This window comes from Vicia villosa, linkage group LG2, assembly GCF_029867415.1.
Source record: "Vicia villosa cultivar HV-30 ecotype Madison, WI linkage group LG2, Vvil1.0, whole genome shotgun sequence".
NCBI classification, from domain to species: Eukaryota; Viridiplantae; Streptophyta; class Magnoliopsida; order Fabales; family Fabaceae; genus Vicia; species Vicia villosa.
In genome coordinates, this window is record NC_081181.1 from 19,467,709 (window position 1) to 19,490,867 (window position 23,159).

General features: G+C 31.2%; 2 protein-coding genes and 1 pseudogene across 2 annotated transcripts; 2 read left to right on the plus strand and 1 right to left on the minus strand.

Moving 5' to 3' along the window:
- The first annotated feature begins 3,705 nt into the window (after positions 1-3,705).
- LOC131648673 (uncharacterized) lies at positions 3,706-5,076 on the plus strand (annotated as a pseudogene).
- A 3,337-nt stretch (positions 5,077-8,413) lies between these two features.
- On the plus strand, positions 8,414-9,107 carry LOC131645982 (uncharacterized). The gene is made up of 3 exons (XM_058916169.1): positions 8,414-8,474; positions 8,625-8,697; positions 8,782-9,107. The coding sequence occupies exons 1-3, from the start codon at positions 8,472-8,474 to the stop codon at positions 9,102-9,104; spliced, it is 399 nt and encodes a 132-aa protein (XP_058772152.1). The 5' UTR covers positions 8,414-8,471; the 3' UTR covers positions 9,105-9,107.
- A 12,025-nt stretch (positions 9,108-21,132) lies between these two features.
- LOC131645983 (pathogenesis-related thaumatin-like protein 3.5) lies at positions 21,133-22,627 on the minus strand. The gene is made up of 3 exons (XM_058916170.1): positions 22,501-22,627; positions 21,669-22,332; positions 21,133-21,458 (listed from the first exon to the last, which is right to left on the minus strand). Exons 1-3 carry the CDS (start codon positions 22,559-22,561, stop codon positions 21,332-21,334), a joined length of 852 nt encoding a protein of 283 aa, XP_058772153.1. The 5' UTR covers positions 22,562-22,627; the 3' UTR covers positions 21,133-21,331.
- Between the last annotated feature and the right edge of the window lie 532 nt (positions 22,628-23,159).

Genomic DNA, 23,159 nt, shown 5'->3' on the forward strand with positions numbered 1-23,159 from the left:
GTAATTCTGTGCCTTGCAATACCAGAGTCAGCACAAAAGCTGTCGAACGCTTCATTGCAGAATTCAAGGCCATTATCGGTTCTCAACCTCTTGACCTTCCTGCTAGTCTGATTTTCTACCAAATTCTTCCAACTTTTGAAATTCTCAAAAGTTTCATCCTTAGTCTTCTGGATGAATACCCATAACTTTCTGGAATACTCATCAACTATGGATAGAAAATACCTTGCTCCTGAATGTGATGGACACCTTGCAGGCCCCCAAAGATCAGCATGGATGTAATCAAGGGATCCATGTGTTCTTTGTTTACCTTTGTTGAACTTCACTCTACAAGATTTTCCAAATACACAGGGTTCACAAAACTTCAGCTTTTCAACTTTGTCTCCAATAAGCAGATTTTGTTTCCCTAATTCGATCAGACCCCTTTCACTGGCATGGCCCAATCTCATGTGCCAGATTTCTGTCTTCGACAAAGTTTTTGTGGATGCAACATTTGTCGAACCACTTACAACTTCAGCCTCAAGGGTATACAAGCCTTGTTTCTTCACGCCTCTCAAGACTTCCTTCGAACCCTTCATGACTCTTAGGATACTTTTATCTCCTTGGAAAACATATCCTTTCTTGTCGAATTCACCAAGAGAAAGCAAATTTCTCTTCAAATCAGGAACATACCTGGCTTCAGTCAACAACCTTATTGACTCATCATGGAGCTTGAACCTCACAGATCCAACACCTGCAATCTTGCAAGCCTTGTTGTTTCCCAGCAATACTGATCCACCATCTTGATCACATAATTCCTCGAACAAGTATTTGTTTGGAGTCATGTGCCAAGTGCAACCTGAATCCATAATCTACTCCTTCCTAGAGTCACTGCTTGAAACCACAAGAACATCAGATGATTCGAAATCATCTTGAACAATGGCTGCATTGCCATTATCCTTACCTCCATGATCTTTCAGGCGTTCAGGGCACACCTTCCGTGTGTGACCCTCCTTCTTACAATGATAACATCGAATACCAGATGATTCACCACTATAAGACTTCTGCTGGCTTTTGCCTTTCTTTTTGTCGAACTTACCATCATTTTGCAAGAATTTTCCTTTAACGGCCAAACCTTCACCAACAGTCAAAAGTTTATGCTCCTTTCGTTCGTTCAAGTCCTTTGAATACAGGGCTGATTGAACTTCTTCAAAAGACATGAATTCCCTTCCATACAGGAGAGTTTCTTTGAAGTGAGCATGTGATCGAGGCAAAGCGCACAATAGTAACAGCGCTTGATCTTCATCATCGATCTTTACATCAATATTTTCAAGATCAAGAATCAGCTTGTTGAACATATCCAACTGCTCAGCCAACACTGTCTTCAACCATCTTGAATGAATACAAAGCTTGCTTCATGTAGAGTCAATTTACCAGTGATTTGGTCATATACAAACTTTCAAGTTTCGTCCATAACCCTGATGCCGTCGTTTCCTTTGATACCTGTCTGAGAACCTTATCACCAAGGCTCAACAAAATTACGCTGTGTGCCTTCTCGATCATAGTCGTCTTCTCCGCTGCCGTTAATGCAGCATTCATGGCTGCCTCTCCCTTCAACGCTTCCAAAAAACCCTGCTGAACCAGTAGGGCTTTCATCTTCAAGCGCCACAGACCGAAATCATTCACTCCGGTGAATTTTTCAATCTCATACTTTGTTGACGGCATCTTCTCCACGCTCACCGCACCAATTTGTTGTGAAAAACGATGTCAAGAACAAAATATAATAGGAATTAGGGAAGATAAGAAGAACACAAGAATTGGTTATAACTGCTATTCTTTTACTTTCTCTTAAAACAAGATTACAAGTTTACAAGAATAACAAATATCCTCTCTCACCCTAAATTAGGATTTGCAGCTTACAATGATGAGAGACTAGTATGCTATTTATAATAAAATCTAACATACTAACTAATGGGCTTTTTCCACAAGGCCCATTACACAAGCCAACTTAATAAACAAGCTAACTTAACAAATTAGGGTTTAAACACTAAAACCTAATTTAACATGCTATCAACCCTAGCATCTTCGGCACAAGCATGTGAACAACCTTCGACTTCATGCTTAATCCTGTCGAACCAAGAAGCTACCCTTCGACCATACTAGAGTTCGATCTAATATCTCACAATTTCCATAGACAACTTTAGAATATTTATAAATATAATTAAAATATTAGTTTTTTTTTAATCAACTTTATTTTCCTCTTTTATTTTTCTTCAACTATTACAAATTCATATAGATAATTTTTTTGTTTGATGTTTTATTCTACAGTGTTTGAGGTGCTCCTACAACTTTTTTTTTTGATTCATTTGATGTTATCCTTTTCTAACTCTTATTACACGTTATAGGATATAGTGTGTTAATGTTCAGTTTGAGTTTTTTTTTACAAAACTAAGATATGAGAGTGGTGGTAGATGACATTGAAATAATGTTTATTTGTGTGCATTCTCAAATCAAATGGCATGTTTTATACAAAGATCAAAAGTCCAATGACAAATGGAGTTCTAGTTATGTTTATATTAGTTCCTGTCCTTAAAGTCTATTATAGCTATTAAAAATCTTATTTACCTAATGATATTAAAATTTAGTTATTGTTTAGCTGTGGGAAGCTATAAAAAACTAAGCCTAATGTGAGCAAGTTTGACAAGTAGATAGTGATTTAACCACAACAAAAAAAAAAGATAACTAAGGGAACTGTTCCATTTCTCCATCTTTTTCATAGCTTAAAATTTCTCTCAAACTTTAATTGAATTTTCATTAATTAAAGATGGACCATTTTTATTCTGTTTTTTCAAATACACTTATTTTACATTTACAACAACTATAATAATTTTTTAAGAATACTTCCTTTATCTTTGAAGATTGTTTTTCGGCGATAATTCTCAACACGTGGAATTGGTTGAGAATCTCTTGTAATATAATAGGCAATAGCAACTTTTATGTGTGGCATACTCTTTCTCTCATATGTTTTAGGAGATAGAGTTTCTTTGTAATCGGGTGGAGTACCCGTTATACTCTTTTTAGTGAATTCCATTGCCTATTAAAAATTTTTTTTTGATCTCTTTATTAGATCAAGTACCATGGGAAGGCAAAGAAAGTTGAATGTTGTTCACCATAATGACCAATCATTGGAAAAAGAACAATCAATTAATAGCAATATCAATGAAGAAGGAAGTCATACTGAGTTCCAAGGTAAGCAACTACAAATTTTATTTATTGACTTGTGACATATTCATTTAATTTAGAAACTTCTATTTTATTACTTTGGTTTAGATGACAAAAAAGACCAGGGGTTATTCACATATGTTAGATGTGTGGGACATGCCTGCTGAAGAATTTATACTTGTTGAAGTAGACACTTTGGGCAATCCTATAGGTTGGGAAGGAAAAACTCTACTGAATGCAATAGGGAGCTTGGTAAAGAGACACCAATGTGCTCCTATTAACTATCTTTCTTGGAAAGACATGCCCGAGTCCTATATTACCAGCATGATTGTTTTAATTAAGGTTTGCATATGATTTTACAAGTTTTATTTCCACTTAGTTATTGTAAGATTTTATTGGTTGGTAATATATAATAAATTTACTTTTTTTTAATGATTCTTATAATAGAGTAAGTTTCAGTTTATTCTTGAATTGACTGAGCAAACAACACAAATACTAAAGGATAACATGAATAGTAAGTGGAGGCAATTTAAGCATGATTTGAAATAAAAAGGATATGATGAAAGTAAGACAGAGGAGGAAATGATTGCTAGCATCCCTGACAAAAGGGTTGATCTTTCCCAATATCGTGCTTTAGTACATCATCGGTGTTCCAAGGATGGACAGGTATATGCATTTGTACTTTTACCTATCAACCCTTTATTTCTTGGTATAAAATTTTTGCTTCCTGTTTTTTTCCCTTTTATTTATAGGTTACAGAAAATAAGTCAAATCAACAAAAGGAATCGCTCAAAATTTGAGGATTTACATTGCATGGGAACCAAAAATCTTCCAAGGCTAATTCATGAGATGGTATGTTTTCTTATATCACTTGTATTAGTATTTTAATTTTTTTTACTACAAATAAAATGTTTAACATTCTCATAAATAATTTTAGACAACAAAGGCCAGAAGAGTACCACCTACACGAGCTGAAATTTTTATTGATACATGAACTTGAAAAGATGGGAGTATTGTAATTGAAAAGGCAGCTGTAACAATTGTAAGTTTCTACCCATGTTCAATGTTAATTAGTTATTGTCCATGTTATCCATTTCTTGCCATTTATATTTGAATATTGTTGCATGTGGTACACAAATGAAAAACTATAGTAATTGCTGCCTAGATAGAATAGTAATGCTTGATTTCGTGTTTAGATAGAATGGAATCAGCTGCAGATACTGATATCACATGTTGTTCTATGTGTTGATATATTTTTTCGTTTAATAGATTAAGATGCAAATCGGACCATATTTCATGTTTTATTGCCTTAATTAAGATGCAAATATTACATGTTTACCTATGCTATATAGGTTGTGGGATTTACCTATATAAGGTGTATGTTTATTGGATTAATTGTGTCCTGATCCTTTTAAACTGATAATTATGTAGGAGGATTTAAAGAACCATATAGCTGAGGTAGAAAATTTGGAAGTCACTCAAGATTCTACCAATTGGAAGAATGATGCATATTCAAAAGTGAAAGGGCCTGAAAGAAGAGGACGTGTCCGTTGTCTTGGCAAGATTCCACGTCATGAAATTTCAAATGTTTCATCTCAACGCACTAATTCAGACAATAGACTTCAAAAAGTAGAAAACTTACTTGGAAATATTGTTGCTGTGCTTCAAATGCGATTTTCTGCCGATCATCAGATTAATGTTGTCTTATAAGCTGTAGCTCAAGAGGTATGAAGTTTTTTTTTTTAATTTTTAAAATTACTAACGAAAAAAGTGATAAACACTTCATTCATTTAGGTACCTAATGTTGCAAGTGCTCCAAATGATTTTAATGGTGACAATCACCAAACTACGAGTGACACTAACTCACTACACTTTTAAGTTATTAAAGTTAATGATAATTTTAAACTTGAGTTACCTATAATTACAAAAATGTGCGTATATGTTCTAGTTGATCTTATTGATCTAGTTATTTTTGCTTCCCTTCCTCTTTAAATAAATTCTAATAATTGTTTGATCTCTTTTATGTTCCTACTGAATTTCAACAAATTATGATACTTGTTCATGTATAGAGTGTATGTGTTTTTCATTCTTGGACTCTTAAACAAACTTACACCTTTTTTTGGAGTAACAAACTGCATGTCTCTGCATGTAGGAAATCCTCGAAGCTTTAGAGAAATCAAAGCCATACATCTGAAATTTCAGAACATGATATGAAGCTTCACTATACTGGCGAAGACAATATGGTCATTTATACCGGCTTGAATGAGGAAAACCATTTTGTGCATTTGATTTTATTGGTGTTTTAGAGAGAGAATTTTAGAAACCAAATAAAATTTATATCTAAACTAGACGAGCCTGAATGAGGAAAATCATTGTTCTTTGCTTATTAGTATTCAAATTATTCAAATGTATATGAATCTTAGTTTCTGATTTATCCAATGTAAATCGCTACTTATTTTAAAATAACATTTTGAATATTAATTGTTTTTGACCATATAGTTGTGTTGTCAATTTTGTTTTAGACAATATGGATGCTATTAATTAATTTAAATATTAATTAAAAATTTATTTATATTTGAAACAATCAAAAAAATGTGTAGGTTTTCCAAAAAAAAAAATCTAGGATAGTCATTCAGTACAGACAACAAACTCTATAGGTAAAAAGGTATTTGTCTGTCGGTAAAACATTAATCGACACACAAAAATCCATTATTAGTAAAGTAGCATAGGACACGAGCAACATATTTGTAGGTGATACTTTTACCTACGGAAAATAGATGAAGGATTTTATCTATCATTACAGGTCAATTTTTTTTGGCTTAATTGCAATTTTGGTTCCCATATTATCATTTTTTTTGAGTTTTGGTCCCCCTATTTTAAAATCTGGGATTTTAGTCCCTATATTTTAGTTTTTTGAGGATTTTGGTCCCCTGCAATTCGAAGACAATATTAAATAAAATGACGCTCATATTGATGATGTGTAAGTGACAATTCAGCAGTGAAATGTTCAAAAAAACCAATTTTATTTAAGATTTATGTTGAACATGTCATCAATGTGAGTTCCATTTCATTAAAAATTACCTTCGGATTTGCAAAGGGACCAAAATCCTCAAAAAAATTAAAATAAAGAGACTAAAATTCAGGATTTTAAAATAGGGGGACCAAAACTAAAAAATATTGATAATAGGAGGACCAAAATTGCAATTAAGCCTTTTTTTTAGTGTGACAATGGCTCCGTTTGGTAATACATGTTTTCGAGCTTATAGTTTATGTCTTATGTTTATAAGCTCATATGATAATTTAGACCCGTTTTTGATAACGGTCTTTTCATCACGAGCTTATAGCTTATTTTACTAATTTATAGCTTATTTTCCAGACGCTATTTCAAATAGCATTTTAACTTATGTCTTATAACTTATTATTTTTTTCTTTTTTATCCTTATGTATTTTAATTAAAATCCATTTTTAACTCTTATAGTTTATTTTAATTTAAAATAAATAATTATATATTAAATATATTTTATGTCATTTTACATTTATAAGTTAATTTAAGCGCTAATTTTACCAAACACTTCAATTAGCTTATAAGCTATCAGTCTCAACTATTTATCTGCTATAAGCTATAAGTCGTCCGTCATCAGCCATCAGTCATAAACTATAACCTATCAGCAATCAGTCAACCACTATTTTTTTACTAAACAGACCCAATGTAAAAAACGCTCAAGACATATACATACATATTTTTAGTTTCACACTGTCTGTCAGTAGATATTTTTTTTTCCTTATAAAAAACGCTCAAGACATATACATACACTTTTATTATTTTACAGAATTAAATATTAAAATTATTTTTATTCATAGATAACTTTAGAATATAATTATTTTGTGCCAATATTATGTCTAAACGAGAGATTGATATCCTGGAAAAGTTTATACTGTTTCATTGTGCCATAAACGAAGAAATATTAACTACTTATATAAAAGAGAGTGACATATTTTATATTGCTTACTATGAAAAAAAATTAATAAAAAATGTAATCTCAATATTTATGAAGAATCACGTAATTATTTAAAAGTTTAGAAAATGATATATATATATATATATATATATATATATATATATATATATATATATATATATATATATATATATATATATATATATATATATATATATATATATATATATATATATTTTAGTGGGCTGATTTAAGTATTTTTAATAAGTGATACACTGATTTGATTGTATATGATTTATTTCATTAAGACAAGTTTTAAAAATAAAAATCAATTTAATTTATTTATCCTAATTAAGTAATAATGAGTAATTTATTTCCTAAAACAAATTAACCTAAATTTTTACTATAAATAATAGGTTTAGGAATTTGTAAGAGTGGAGAAAACAACAAGAAGAGAAAAGGAAGAAAAGAGATTCTGCAAGCTTACGAATCCGGTACGCTATTTTCTCTAAAAGATACATATATTTTGTTTGGCATCATACAATTATTTTCTCTTCTTTTCACTTTTCTTTTCTTGTTGTTTTTTAATTATTATTATTATTATTCAGTGTTCATGTTTAAATTCAAACTTTTAATCTATTTGAATAAGAAAATCGGTTTATTTTATAAAATTCAAATATACCAAAATTAATTTTATAAATTTAAAATTATTTTTATCTGTCTCAATATTGAAAACTAGTCTCTTGCTAGCTAGTAGTAAAATATACCATTTTTAGACTATGTTTGAATACTAAAATATAACAGAGCGGAGATTAAAAAGTACAAAAAATGATGGAATGGAATAAAATAGAATAATATTTTTTTAATACAAAGAAGTTTTAAGGATTAGAATACTGTTAATTAGATTAATGGACCAAAAATTTAATACTTATAATTTTAATTAACAATTCTGTAAAAGAAAAGATAGGCCACTTTTGATTTTGGATACTTTAATACGAAATATTCATTTTAAAAGTGATTTGTATTTATTGTGATTGTATTTTCTAAGATTTAATTTGTTTTATTGTTTCTTTAAAATTAAAAATTGATTACTTATGTCAAATATATTTCACAAAAAATAAAATTACTAAGTCAACATACTTTTTGTTTTAAGAGAACTTACATAAAATAGTATCTGATTTATATTTAAAAATATATATTTGGTTAGATATAAAAATAAAAAATAGTAATTTTTTTTGTTTTCTAAATTTTCAGATGGGAATATGCTTGACTTGTCTGAATTACATAGGATTATGCTTGCCTCCCCTGAGTTACATGGTATTTATTCAAACTCAATATTACTCTTATTTTATAAATTTACAAATTTCTTAAATTATTAATTTATAAATATTATAAATACTTACTCTTATTTTATCAATAAATATTTATTCTAATTTTGTTTAAATTGTTTTTCTTTCTTTTTTAAAGGAATGTGAACTTAGAATTGATCCTTCAGATGGATGGGAAAAATCTGTAATTACAATTTTGGAAAGCTTTGAAGGTACAATTTTACTCTCATTCATCATATGTTAACATTTTTGAAATATATTTAAAATAATTTAATAATAATTTTTTTCTTTGCTAGAATTGAGTTACATTATCAATCCATCAGTTGGAATAATTTACCTGAAAGGTAAAGCTGATCCATTGGAAATTTTATCAACCCTAAATAAGGGTGGCAAACATGCTACAATTGGATGGATTAATCAAGGTTTTACTAGAAATGGAGAAAATCAAATTCAAGATCAAGAAAATGGCTATAACATTGATTATTTGATTTCTCAAAATCCAAATTTTCAATTGAACCCTAATTGGTATTATCCACCAAACCCTATTTGGTGCAACAATATGCCACAAAATATGATTCCATATGGTAATCATAATATCGTTGAAGATGGAGGTTTATGAGGTCAATCACATGATTCTCATTATCATTACGCGAATGTGTAAAATTCTTCACTATCATTTAATTATAGAAAAATATCAATCTATTTAATTATCTAGTTTTATCAAAAAAAAATTGCTAAGTTATGATTTAAGGATTGGATAGTTTGGTATTGTATGTTTTTGAATTATTTAATATTTAGTATGTCGATTTTTATTTTGTATTTTGTTTGTGAGAGACATTATTTTGACACATAACTTTGTATGGAATACATCCCAATTTAATGTTTTTTTTAATATCTGAAGAGACATAAATCTAAATCAATACATATGAACTAAATAAAATATTCAGGTAGAAAAATGTAAACTTATAATTTTTTCTATATCGATATTTAAATTTCTATTAAATAAAATATTGTATAAATCTAAATGGAAAGAAATATCTCATTAAATACTTCAATATTTTGGAAGGGGTATAAATTGATTTTGTTTCTCCCCTTCTCTCCTAACTTATAATATTTTGGATGAACCCACATTATATCTTTGGAAGGGGTCTAAATTACATGAACCCACATTAAAGTAATAAAAACAGATATTAATTAAAAATAAAATAATTGTCTATCTCCAATCCAACCACATAGAAGCATTAGCCCTACGCTCCATTCTTAGACTTTGAACCACCACGATTTTCAATTAGAATCTTTGGAAAAGATCATTAATAGAACATAATCTCTAGAATCATATAAATTCAATCTTGTCCTTCAATGCAATCTTTTTTTTTTTTTTTTGGTGTAAACATAAATTCAAAAATTAATAATTAGAGTTATCTAATAATATAGTAATAACGAAATAAGACCTATGTGTTAAAGAATTTTTTTAAATAAAAAAATAGGACAATCAAAGACAAAAATAGGAAGCATACCTAATGTAAAAAAATGCAGAGGTTCCTAAACACGATGTTTCAATTTTGAATGACACATGTCTCTGCTAAGTTCAGTAAAAAAACACTTCTATAAAAAAACAACGATTTCTATCTCTCATAGTTATTTTCGAGCTTTTGTGTTTTCTTTGATAAAATTAAAATTTGACCGAATTCATTCTTATAAAATCGACTTTAGAGGTTCCTAAACACGATGTTTCCATTTTGAATGACACATGCCTCCGCGAAGTTCAGTAAAAAAACACTTCTATAAAAAAAAATAATAATGACTTCTATCTCTCAAAGTTATTTACGATCTTTTGTTATTTTTTTGATAAAATTAAAGTTTGACCTAATTCATTCTTACAAAATCGATTTGTAAGGTAAGGGATATCACTCTATATAAATCTTTTGTGGGATCTATCTTTAACCAACGTGAGACTTGGATTTTTTTCAATACATCCCTTCACACCCAACACTATTGAATTTGAGGTATGAATATAAATAGCAGGTGGCTTGAGTTATCGATATATAGGACTTGATTTTTCTGATACACCCATTTGTGACCATCACTATTGGCCTTGGTGCATATATAAATGATGTGGGTGATTCTATACTCAAGATATCATAATAGAATTAAAGTTTGGTCTAATTGATCTTTACAAAATCAGTTTGTAAAGCATGGAGTGTCACTCTAAATAAAATATAAATCGACTGTATCTTTAACCAATACAAAATTTGAGTCTTTTTTCCAATATTCTTCCTTCTAAAACTCATAAAACTCACTTTTCTTCATATTAACATGTCATATTTTAACTCTTAAATTTTTTCAATTTGGCATACTTTTTCTTCTTAACCTATCCATTTACTTTATTAAATTTACAAGTATTCTCTTAAAAACGGATTAATTATCTTTTAGTTTGTAAATAAGAAAGCATCAAGTCTATTTTTAATTTTGTTGTTATCTATCTAAATTTCAAATCTTCCTTGCTATGCTAAGTTTTCTTATTCTTTAGTCATCATTATATTTTTAAAATGAAATATATAAAAAATATTGGTAGCGTCACCGTCAAATTCACTTTTGATTTAGTTATTACGATTTTAAAGTTAATGTTTTTAATGAAAAATTGTTAGTTGTTAATTGTTAGTATATATTTTTACCTTTACCAATATTTGATTAGGCTAAATTCTCTTTTAGTTTGATCATCACATATTCCCAATCCCTTATTAATTAAAAAATAAACTTTATAAAATAAGTAATAATTCCATCAAATATACTTTTAATGAGAATATTTAAAAAAATTCAATTAATTAATAATTACAATAAATCAATCAACAATTATACAAACTCTCAATATTCAATTAATTAATAATTACAATAAATCAATCAACAATCATACAAACTCTCAATATTCTATCAACAATTTCATTTTTTTCAACAACATATTTTTTTATCAATTTTATCACATCAAAAATCACATTCTTTAGACTAAATTATATTTTTGGTCTTTCAATTATACTTGACTCACAAAATCAATCTCTTTATTTTATTTTTAATCAGTTTTGGTACCTCGTATTCATTTTTGATTAAAAAATTACTATGTGTAGTGTTTTTAATAACGTTGCAAATACTTTAATGACGTGGAACAATCCACTTGGATTAATAAATTCAATACTATTATTTATAAAATAACAAATTAAAAAATAACATATCAAAAAACAAAAAAAAATAAAAAACAAAATCCTTAAATTCCAAATCTAAAACTAATTAATTTTTTCTCAATTAGTTTTAAAATCTTGAGCAATTTCACGAATAAGATGTTTTGAAATCTCATATCTGTTTTGAAATCTCAAATCTTGACTTCTTCACTCTGTCGTTGTTGGAGCAGATTTTCTACGACTTTTGTTGCTAGCTACTTTTGGGTAGCCTTGTTGGAGACGAATTTACGTATTATTTGCTTTGTAGAGCCATTAAGAGAAATTTTTAGTAGATTGATTTTTAACTGAGGCGGTAAATTGTAAATGAATTCATGAGTTGACAAAGTGAGATGAATATTGGAGAAGGACAGAAGAAGAAGAGAAAAATAAGGGAAATGAAGTCTGTTTTTTTTATAATTAAAATCTGAAAAATCTATACAATATAAAATTTTAATGAAATATGAAAAATCTTCAAAGTCTTCACTTTTAATGAAAATGAAAACCTGATCATTTAATAGATTTTTAATTTGACAATTAAAGAAAAAATCAAAGAAGATGAAGAATATAACAGAGAGAAATGGATTGAATAAGAATTGAGAATTTTTTTAATTTATAACTTTTTTTTTTGAGCAAAAGAAACTTAACGACTTTCATTAATCAAAAGATGTTCAATACAAAGAGGAATCGAACTCAATAAACTACGTCGAGCCCAAGAATTGGCCGCCCTCGCAAGGGAATGAGCAACCGAATTCGCTTGACGTTTGACAAACTTTACCTCAAAGTTTGAGTAGGAAAGTAATAAATTACAAATAGATTCAATAATAAAACAAAATTCAGAGTCGCCCTTTTTATTTGATAGGACAGCTTGTGTAACCGTTTGGGAATCACTTTCAAAAATCACAAACTCCAAATTCGAGGAGATAGCCCCAAGGATAGCTTCTTTAAGAGCCAAAGCTTCGGCTTCAATGACGGGCAGAGTTCCAGGATCCCAAGCTATACCTGCATTTATAAAGTTGCCAAAGTGTTTACGCACACACCACCCCCTATTAGTAGTGCCGTTATTATTATTGAAAGCCGCATCAACGTTACACTTAAGCCAACCCACGGGAGGTGGACTCCAATCTAAAGCATGATTGGGACTAGCATTACTAGTCAGTCTCTCTTGGGCTTGAGACCATTCATTCCATAGGTAAGTCGCTTTTAATCCCAAAATTGACGCTTCTTCTTGCTCATTATGCCAAACAAAATCATTCCTGTTTTTCCAAAGAACATCCAACATAACTGCAAATCTTCCTGAGACTTCTTTGCTCTCCTTTGAACAGATATCAAAAATAAGAGATTTAATATCCTGAAAGGAATGTAATCGGGAATCTATAAGATGAGACAAACCTGCTGCCCTCCAACACTGATTAGTAACTGTGCAAGTTAGAAAAAGATGCCACTCATCCTCGGTTGAACTAGCACAAAACTGACAATCGGGCGGGCACTCCACAAAGCGGTTCCTGGGTCTCTCTCGGGTAGGAAGACAACCCTTACAAATTCGCCAAATTAGATGCTTGACTCTAGGAGGAGCTTTGATTTTCCAGACAATCCCCCAATTCTCGGAACCTCCCACCAACCCTTTACTTCGCACCGCATGATGCCAAAGTTTATAGCCCGTTCTCACACTATAGACACCGTCCTGCTCATCCTTCCAAATCAATTTGTCTTTTGTAACTTCTTCAATCAAGGGAACCTGAAGAATTTTTTCCATATCCGACGCGTCAAAAAGATTCCTAACAGTATCAACATCCCATTGCTTAACATTGGTCTGCATAAGATTATTAACAGACAACTGGTAAACCTCCTGTTTCTGCGGCCCTCTTAAAGTACTTTTGCTGCTGCCACGAAGCCACGGATCCTGCATAACACTTATCTGACTACCATCACCAATACTCCACCTGCATCCTAGAGTTAGGACCTCACGGGCTTTCCAAATACTCCTCCAAACAAAACTTGGATTATATCCAAGGGAAGAATCAAAGAAAGAATTATTGGGAAAATACCTTTCTTTGAAAATTCTAGAGACGAGAGTGTCTGGCTTTGATAGCAAGGACCAGCCTTGTTTTGCAACCATGGCCATGTTAAAAGCTTTAAAATCTCGAAATCCTAAACCTCTATCTTCTTTAGAACACGCTATTCTATCCCAAGACATCCATCGGATTCCTCCACCATCTCTCCCTCCTCCCCACCAAAACGCATTCAACATCCTTTCAATATCCTGGATAACTGCCTCTGGAAGAAGAAACAAACTCATAATGTACGACGGTATGGCCTGGAGGACTGATTTGATCATAATTTCTTTGCCTGCTTTAGATAGAGGTCTCCCTTTCCAAGAGTTAATCCTATTCCATATTCGATCCTTAATGTACGCGAAAGTAGCCTTTTTGCTTCTACCAATCATAGAGGGTACGCCTAGATATTTTCCTGTTCCCAACACATGACGGACTCCCATAATACTGGCAAGATCCTCCTGAGCTGGTTTGGATAAATTGCGACTGAAAAACACCTCCGATTTAGTCAGATTGATTTCCTGACCTGAAGCCTCTGCATAAGTCTCAATCACCTTCATCATATTTCTCACTTCGGTTAAGTTAGCCCTGCAAAACAAAAAACAATCGTCAGCAAAAAGTAGATGGGACACCTTAGGTGCCCCTCTACAGATTTGAATCCCGTAGATGGGACACCTTATGTTTATTAATTTTTATACTTTTATTTAATGTTTATTCATTTTTGAAATTATTTTAGTTTAAATCAATAAATATAAAACCAAAAAATGACATGTAAAATACAATAATCTAGTAAGCAGGGTCTACGTCATTCAAAGCATTAAAACTATTATTATTTTTTTACATGTCAACACTTTTTTGATCAAAAATGGAAATGAGGATAAAAATAAAATAGAAGGACTGATTTCGTGAATGAAGCATAATTAGAGGACAAAAACTGTAATTTAGCCTTTTTAAATGGCACAATTATTTCTACTCAAAACCACATAGTTTTGAATACTCTATTAAGAAAAATAAACCATTCTTGTCAAAAAGCATGATGATTAAACTTATTTTTTTCTTTCGTTTTTTAATACTTGCATTTGAAAATAACAACTAAAATACCAAAACATTTTTATTTGGAAACTTTATTTTAATTTCAATTTATTAATAAGGAGAAATAAATATGTTATAAGTTAAAATCATTTTGCATAATTAATTAGAAGTAACAATTTTTAAATGGATGTTTTAGGGTTCTAATACATTTTCTATGCATAATGGTCTCCCGAACATGAAATCTGGTTTCAAGGACTTTTTTTTTGTTTAAAATGTTTTTTTTCCTATTTTATAAATTTTGGTGGCAACTTAATTGTTTCCGAATAACCCTCAAATTTTAGATTTCAACACGCTATTATGGACATCCCAACATGTCTTTGAGAACAAACAATTCATCAACCAAAATGTATATGTTCCTATTTTTTCCCCAAGGAAAAATCTTTGGATCAAGGTTGAAGTGGAACCAATATCCAGTGACTGAGTGGCTAACTGAAAAATGGGCGTACTAGAGAGGGTAAGTGTTCTCAATCAACCTAGCATAGGAGCCTAGAGGGGCATATATGGCTTCTAATGTTGAAAGTCGATATACTCCCTCAACCAAATGTGGGAGCTTGTAGGGATAATATAGGTTGTTGAAGCTAAAGGTTGAGATTTTCACTCATCCAAGCAAAAGATATCGGAGGGAGAGTATGACTTCCAATCTTACATAACATGAATACATACCGATTTCAAATAAAGAATCATGTGTGTGTATAAAGTTATTATTTGAAAGATAGTTAAATTTTCTGAGGTGGTTTGATTAGTTAACTTGGTTGAATGTAAATCCATATTGGTGGAGTGTGTGCCTACTTTGTCTTCATGTAATAACCTTGATAAATGGTTCTCCTATGTTAACAAACAAAAATAAAATATTACAAAGTCGAGTGTTACTACTTTATAGAGTTATGAATCATGATTTAATTTAATCTAGTTAGGGTGTCTGATGTCTTTTTATAGAATAAATATTATTAGAGCCCTCATCATCATAACTGAGTAATTAAGTGATAAAATTTGTTTTCTATATTATCCAATTCCCCCTTGTCCTAATAGAAGAGTGAAGCGAAGGAGTTGACTTTGTTGTTATTGATGTTACTCTTACTCCCCATTTTAGATGCATAATCTTTGATAATACAATTGTATGAAACATTGCATTTAAAATTAGAAATCATTAGCTAATCAATAATATGAATGTCATATTCAAAGAAGATTGCAGTCAACTAAATGTCCCAAACCAATATAATATGACTGCAGTCATAGGCTTTTCACTGTGAATAATCAATGTCATATTTAAAAGAGATTCCAGTCATATTATATTAGTTGATGGACAAGATTTTATACGATTCTCAGACCTGGTGTCTTTGGTGTCTTACTTTATGGGGATTCATTTTACTTTGACTAAGATTTATGTTTTACAGTGAACAAATGATTTTATGAAAATATCTAGTTTAAATCAACATTTAAAGATTAGTCATGGTAAATTATTGTAATCAATGTTATATATACATAATGCTTAAAATGAAAAGTAACTTTCACTCATCTTTAAGGTTTGTGACATTTCGTTCGGTCTTGTCATATGTTGTAGAAGGTTCATATTAGTCAAGATATAAGGTAATTGGTTTATTTCAAAGGATGCCTTTAAAAATTCCTTGGGGACTACACCTATTCTCCCTGATTGTCTTGTTGAATTGAAATTAGTTACAATTTATAAATTCTATTTAGGTTCTGTTTTGGAGTTTGGAGAAGAATGAACCGGGCTTTAAAAAAATAAGAATTGAGTGAAAATAATGGATGGACTTAATTAGAGAAGGGTTTGAGGGGTTTATTTTATTCATAATACAAAATTCCTTTAGTTTTTCATTTATTTATTTGTTTTAGTATGAACAAATATATTACAAGGAAAAGAGAGACTACAAAAAGGAGAGGGAAAAAATACTTAGACCTTCTAAATGAGAAGAAAACCTAAAGAAAGAAAAAACTAGCCTATTTTTTTACAAAATCTGCTCCCAAAAATAAGGACAGCGAGTCAAAATGGATGTAATGTAACAGTGAGACCTAAGTTAGTAACGGCGTCAGTTTGGAATCTTGTTTTGTAGGTAATCGACTTTTAATCAAGACAATATCTTTTGTGATGATAACTATAAATAAAAGAACAAAGATATCCATCATGATAAAGATGCAACCAATGATAAGTCAAACAATACACTTAACCGGTTAAAGATGCAAGCCACGATTATAAACCCCAATAATGGTTTGGCATTTTCTTCTTCTTTAGCATGCTTCTCGCCACGTTCAAAATGCTTATATTCTTACTTTTAGAAAACGCCATTATGTTGAGGTGTTTATTGTAACACCCCTTTTCTAAACCCCAAATATAACAAATATAAATATATATATATATATATATATATATATATATATATATATATATATATATATATATAGAGAGAGAGAGAGAGAGAGAGAGAGAGAGAGAGAGAGAGAGAGAGAGAGTAATAACATGCATATACTAAAAGGGGCGTCACATGTTGTTTTCACCGCAATGAAAACCCAAAACAAAATACAACATACAAACATGCATCTGATCATCTCATAACACAATTTGAAAACTCCATGTTTCATTAATATGCATATCGCACACAGAAGAATAATTATAATCAACAATTTCAATGAATATATCTCATACTATATTCATCTACCTATTCAAGATGACATAATCAACTATGCTATATGAAATTCAAGAACTAGGCCACATAGCCATTCAATTCAAATACCCAAAAAATCATATGAAATATAAACAAGACAACAATATCCAAATAGTAAAACATGAATTCGAATAAAACCCGCAGTGTTACATAAACAGAGCATTTGACTCTTTACCTAATCACAGATAAACCAAAAGCTCATCGGCTAAATCCTCGGACAAGCTCAATACTCGTCGGAACCTGCACGATGTCACAATGAACATCATTCAAACAGAATGGTGAGAATATGCATCATAATAAGAATATATAATATGTACAATGAACATAGCATACAATAGAATCATCATTCATCACACTTCATAATTGAATAAGTTCCACAATTATCGTACATTCTACACATTTTCTCAATATTCGCACAAAGCAATCACATCAATTCAAGAAACAATCACATAGCACACAATGTGACTCGAATGTAATAAATGTGACTCAATGCATGTGGCACCATTGTGAGTATCAAGCTCACCGCTCCCGATCGAAACCAGAGCCACGCTTCCGATCCAGACAAGATGAAAACCCTCAAAATATGCACATATAGTTCACCGCTTCAGAATTCACAAAAGGGAACAAAGCCGCTCATGTTTCCACACAAGGATCAAAGCCACCACGTGAATCCAAAGTTTCACCGCTTATGCTTCAAAGCCACCATGAATGCATGTACAATTATCACCAAAACATATGCAATTAAGATTATCCATACAATCTTAACATACCGCATACCATAATAATTCAACTCATTGAATTATCCACCAATTGTACAACATGCATCAAATAAATCATTCACATCGAATACATTCAATTAGCATATATTCCACAATTTCACGTCATACATATACTAAAACACAAGTATCATGTATTGATTCAATTTCGATTCAAAACCTATTCAAACATCATTGAATAAACTATTAAAATTCATAGAAATCCATCTAAAAACATAAGCATACAGGATTCCAAAATTTCATAACAGGGTGTCGCGGCACGACCAAGACCTTTGCGGCGCGAACTCAAGTCAGAGAATATTGCGCGGCACGGCCAAGACCTTCCGCGGAGCGATGGAAAGTCAAAGGTTTTAGCGCAGCACGGCTTAGACATCCGCGGCGTGACTGTGCGATTTTTAGAAAGCGAAACCCTGTTTTTGACAGCATTCCAAAAACCGTTTTTACTCAACCAAAACTCATCCAAACATCAATCTAACACATACATAAGGGTCCTAATCATGTTTCTATTCATGGTTTAACATCATAACATCATTAAACATGATTTAATTAATAAAATCTAACAAATCTATAAAACCCTAACATACGAAATTGAGATATGATTAACTAGCATACTATCACATATTGCATACATATAAACTCAAGATAATGGGATTCTTCCCTACCTCATGTTAATCTCCTTCTATCTTCAAGAATCTCACAAATCCTCTTCTCTTCTCTTCTCTCTTCTATTCTTCTTACAAAAGTTACGTTATGAAATGACCTTACTCTTCTTACTACATTTGTTCTCTAATTGGGCTTAACCCATAATTCCACCTAGTGTCATATTTCTACCACTTAGGCCCAGTCAGTTATATCTCTCGAATAACTCAATTAACTCGAATCACATAACTACACATATAATTAATTATTTTAAATAATCATTATACCACGTAATAATTAATTAAATAAATAATTAATAAAACACCAAATTAACTAATTAATAGAATAGCTAATAAAATTGGGATGTTACCTGTAAGGTTATATAACTTCATGTGCAATCCCTTATTTCTCTTAAAATAGAGAAAATTTTGGTGAGCTCTAGCATGTTGATCACAATCTTGAATGTTCTGTTGCTTGACAGGGGTGTCCTCAAGAGTTAACAAATTTTGTTGAGCTCTAGCATGTTGATCATAATCTTGAGCTCCTTATATTATAGCCCCATTTTATAAAAATATTCAAGCCTTTGATCCAAGCTTATCCGATTGCTTACCTTTGAAGGAACATAGAGAACGTCACACCTGATTCCTTCTTATCCATCCTTTTTTTCACTAGAATGTTTCCCATCCCTTCTAATGTGACCATGCTATTATCTGAAAATATAATGGATCTTCTTACTGATTCATCAAGCTTGATGAACTAACTCTTGTTGTCAGTCAAGTGATTGATGCACCATGTATCAAGGCACCATACATTGATTTTGTATTGAGTTATATGTGTGTTGGCCATCAAAATAACCTCTCAAAGTCACTACTCCCTACATGTACAAATTGTACTACACCTTATTATCTTTTTTTAATTCTTTGTTAAAGTATCAATCCCTAGCATGGTGTCCAAACTTTTGACAATACTAGCATTGAAATTCTTTCATCTCTACTTTCTTCTAGAATTTTTTATTGTGAAAAGCACCAATCTTGCTTGTCTCACCTTGAATTCTTAAATTCTTGCATGCACTATCATCATTCCACTTTTAATTTCCTTTGTTAATCTTTGAAGAGTCTTATTTCATATTCTTAAGGAACTTAGTCTGCAAAGCTTGTTCAATTACCTTCTCTGAGTTTCTCTGTTTTAGCCTCAACTCACGGACTTCAAGAGATGCTTGTAATTCTTCAAGCTACATCTCAAATAGATATTTAGATTCTTCAATGGCTAAAACAATGTGATTAGATTTGGCATGTAGAACTTTTAGGACCTTCTCCACTTTTTGGAATTCCATGATATTCTTTCCACACAATTTCATTTGATTGGTTAGCACCGCCAATATTGAGAAAAACTATGCAATCGCTTCACCATCATTCATCTGCATGTTCCATATTGTTTTCTCAAAGATTGCAACTTGACCTTCTTTAATTTCTCATCTCCTCTATACAGCTTCTTGCGAGTATCCCACTCATCATTGGTCATTTCTTACCCAATCATCTTCTCAAAGATATTCGAATCTACACACTAATGGATGAAAAACAAGAGTTTGTCATCTTTCTTGCTCAATTCACAATGAACAGTTTTTTGTGCCTTTGTAGCATTTGTCTCTAATGCCAAGAAGTCATCATTAATGATTTCTAACATATATTTAAATCAGAATATGACTTTCATCTGTATACACCATCTATCATAGTGTTTTCCTTTGAATATTGATAGATTGGTTGAGAATTTATTGGAAGTTATATTTTCATTTGTCATGGATTCAAATTGTGGATTGAACTGGTGCTATTGATACTAATTTGTTAGGTAATTTGTATTCTAAATTATTTACAAATTGAAAAATTAAAAGAAAAAAGTCAAAGGCAAATTTGAGAGAGAGGTATTATTGAAATGAAATTGATACAAATGCATGAGATAGTGCTATTTATAAGAACTAGAAAATCATAACTAGCTAACTAGTTATAATGGCTAAGTTGTGACCATTTATCTTGTGTTGCAAGTCACATTTGCCACTTTCAAACTATCACTAACAATAATGTTCAAATAATGACAAATAGTAATCTTATACAACTGTGTTGAGGGACATGAATGTCTGAATGTTTTTGTTTAAGATTACTTTAGGTGGATCATTAAGAATAACATTACTGCACATCACCATTTCCCTTAAACCGAAGGAAAATAATATGAATAATTGAATCAATTAATTAATACTAAAATATAATAATAGTATCATTTTCAATCAAATAAGGAAATAAAAAGAAAGAAGACACTGAAAAGAAAACAATTTCCATTTATTACCAAAAAATGAAAAGAGTTTCCATTTATACAAACTCATGAAATTCACTCAATTTAGGGTTTAGAATCCAAGAACTGAAAACACCATTATGAATATTCCCATCCACCACCTTCCAATCAACAACTTCAAGCCTTGTGATCCACTACACTTAAGGTCATGATCATGATATGTGCACATCTGTTTTTTCCTGAAAATCCAAATCAAAACATAATTAAGATTTAGTTGCAAACACCTCGTGACACTGACACGACAAGACTGATAATAATTTAAAAAATGATTAAATTAAACGTAATCACAAGTGTCGGTGCAAGTGTCTGGTACTGACAATGGACACGAACACGCCTTTTCAAAGGTATCAGTGCTACATAATTTATGATCAAAACATAGTTTCACAAACCTGTCAGCACAGAAAGCAATGATATAATCTGTTCCAGTGCATGTGAAAATACTGGTTGGATCATCATAAGCATAACTATAAGAAGTTGGACAAGCCTCCTTAAATTTCTTCGAATAAAATGTCGGTTTACAAGTCGAAGGGTTTCCGAAATTCCCTCTACAGCAATACTCATCTGTATCAAACACATCACAAGCGCTTCGGCACCCGACGGTCTTTCCGTTAGACTTAACGGAAAGTTCTTTGGGACAGGTTGACCTAAGATCGGAATCGCACCCTGCCGTCGAGCAGTTTCCTTTTCCGTTTATCGGCTTAACGGAAATCGGTACGTTGAAGCCATCGACGAGACTGACGTCATAGAAGTCAGGGTTAGCGAGCGTGAATTCGGCTAGTGACGCCGGGGTTTTTCCTGCGCCTCCACATTTTAAAGTGGTCCCGCATGCACCGGTTTGGCATTGTCCGTCTCCGTTTTGGTCGAAGTTGCAACCTGTTCGAGCCCAAATTCGTCCGCTCCAACTGACTGGAGCGTTAAATACGGAGGATTGTCCTTGTTTAAGGACGAATCCTCCGCCGTTGAAATTTTCACCCGGGAATACAGCTGGCCAAAGAGTCTCCTTGCAATAGTTTACTATAGTAAATACTCTTGCTGCTTCACATGTTCTTTCACCTGTCCTCATCGACACATTTTTTAGCAATTATAGTAAAGAAACAAAATAATAATATAAAAATTTGTTAAATCTACTCAGATGATAGCTGTGCAGAAACCAGACCAGACACACGAGTTCGAACATGCGAATGCGAATAGTAACAAATGAAAGTAGGGTTTGTTTATTACCTGATAAAATGATGACAAGAACCAATGAGATACGTAGAATCATTTGAAAGTGTAATGCCATATCTTTGATTGCTATAATTGAGTAATGGATTGGGTTGAGATACACATAAAAAATTGTGAAAGCAACATGTGAATATAAAAGGAGTGGGGTGAAGAAGAAAAAGAATACGTGTGTGAAGAAAGTAAGTGAATCAAAGCAACAAAAGTTATCCATTATGTTATGAAAAGAATGGGATTATTCTTTTCCTAATACATAGTTGCAAGTTTATTCAGGTTCCTTCTAATGCCTAATGTTAATAGAGTTACACATTGCAAGCTTATGATGTGACACGTGGCAATAAAATTAACTTTAAGTTTATAATTTAAAATTAAATTACATATATTTTTTTTTTGAGAAAAAGAAAGAAAAGAGAATCTGCAAGCTTAGGAATCCGGTGCGCTATTTTCTCTATTTTCTTTTCTTTTCAATTTTCTTTGTTGTTTTTTAATTATTGTTTTTTTTTTTATACATTAGGTATTATTACTTTATTGTAATAGGTAAAGCACCATTGCTGACAATATTTGAATGTAAAGTCAACGTTCATATTCAATATTATGCTATAGTAATTAAATGAGGGTTCAAATTCATATTTTTTTTTCAGTTTTTTATCCTGTTTAAA

Bases quoted from the DNA above. Each gene is read 5' to 3' on its own strand.
- LOC131645982 (XM_058916169.1), top strand. The intron at 8,698-8,781 runs GTACAATTTTAC...TTTCTTTGCTAG, and splicing joins AATTTTGGAAAGCTTTGAAG to AATTGAGTTACATTATCAAT.
- LOC131645983 (XM_058916170.1), bottom strand. From the start codon at position 22,561: ATGGCATTACACTTTCAAATGATTCTACGTATCTCATTGGTTCTTGTC. The intron at 22,333-22,500 runs GTAATAAACAAA...CGATGAGGACAG, and splicing joins TCTTGTCATCATTTTATCAG to GTGAAAGAACATGTGAAGCA. The intron at 21,459-21,668 runs GTTTGTGAAACT...TTGGATTTTCAG, and splicing joins ATTGCTTTCTGTGCTGACAG to GAAAAAACAGATGTGCACAT.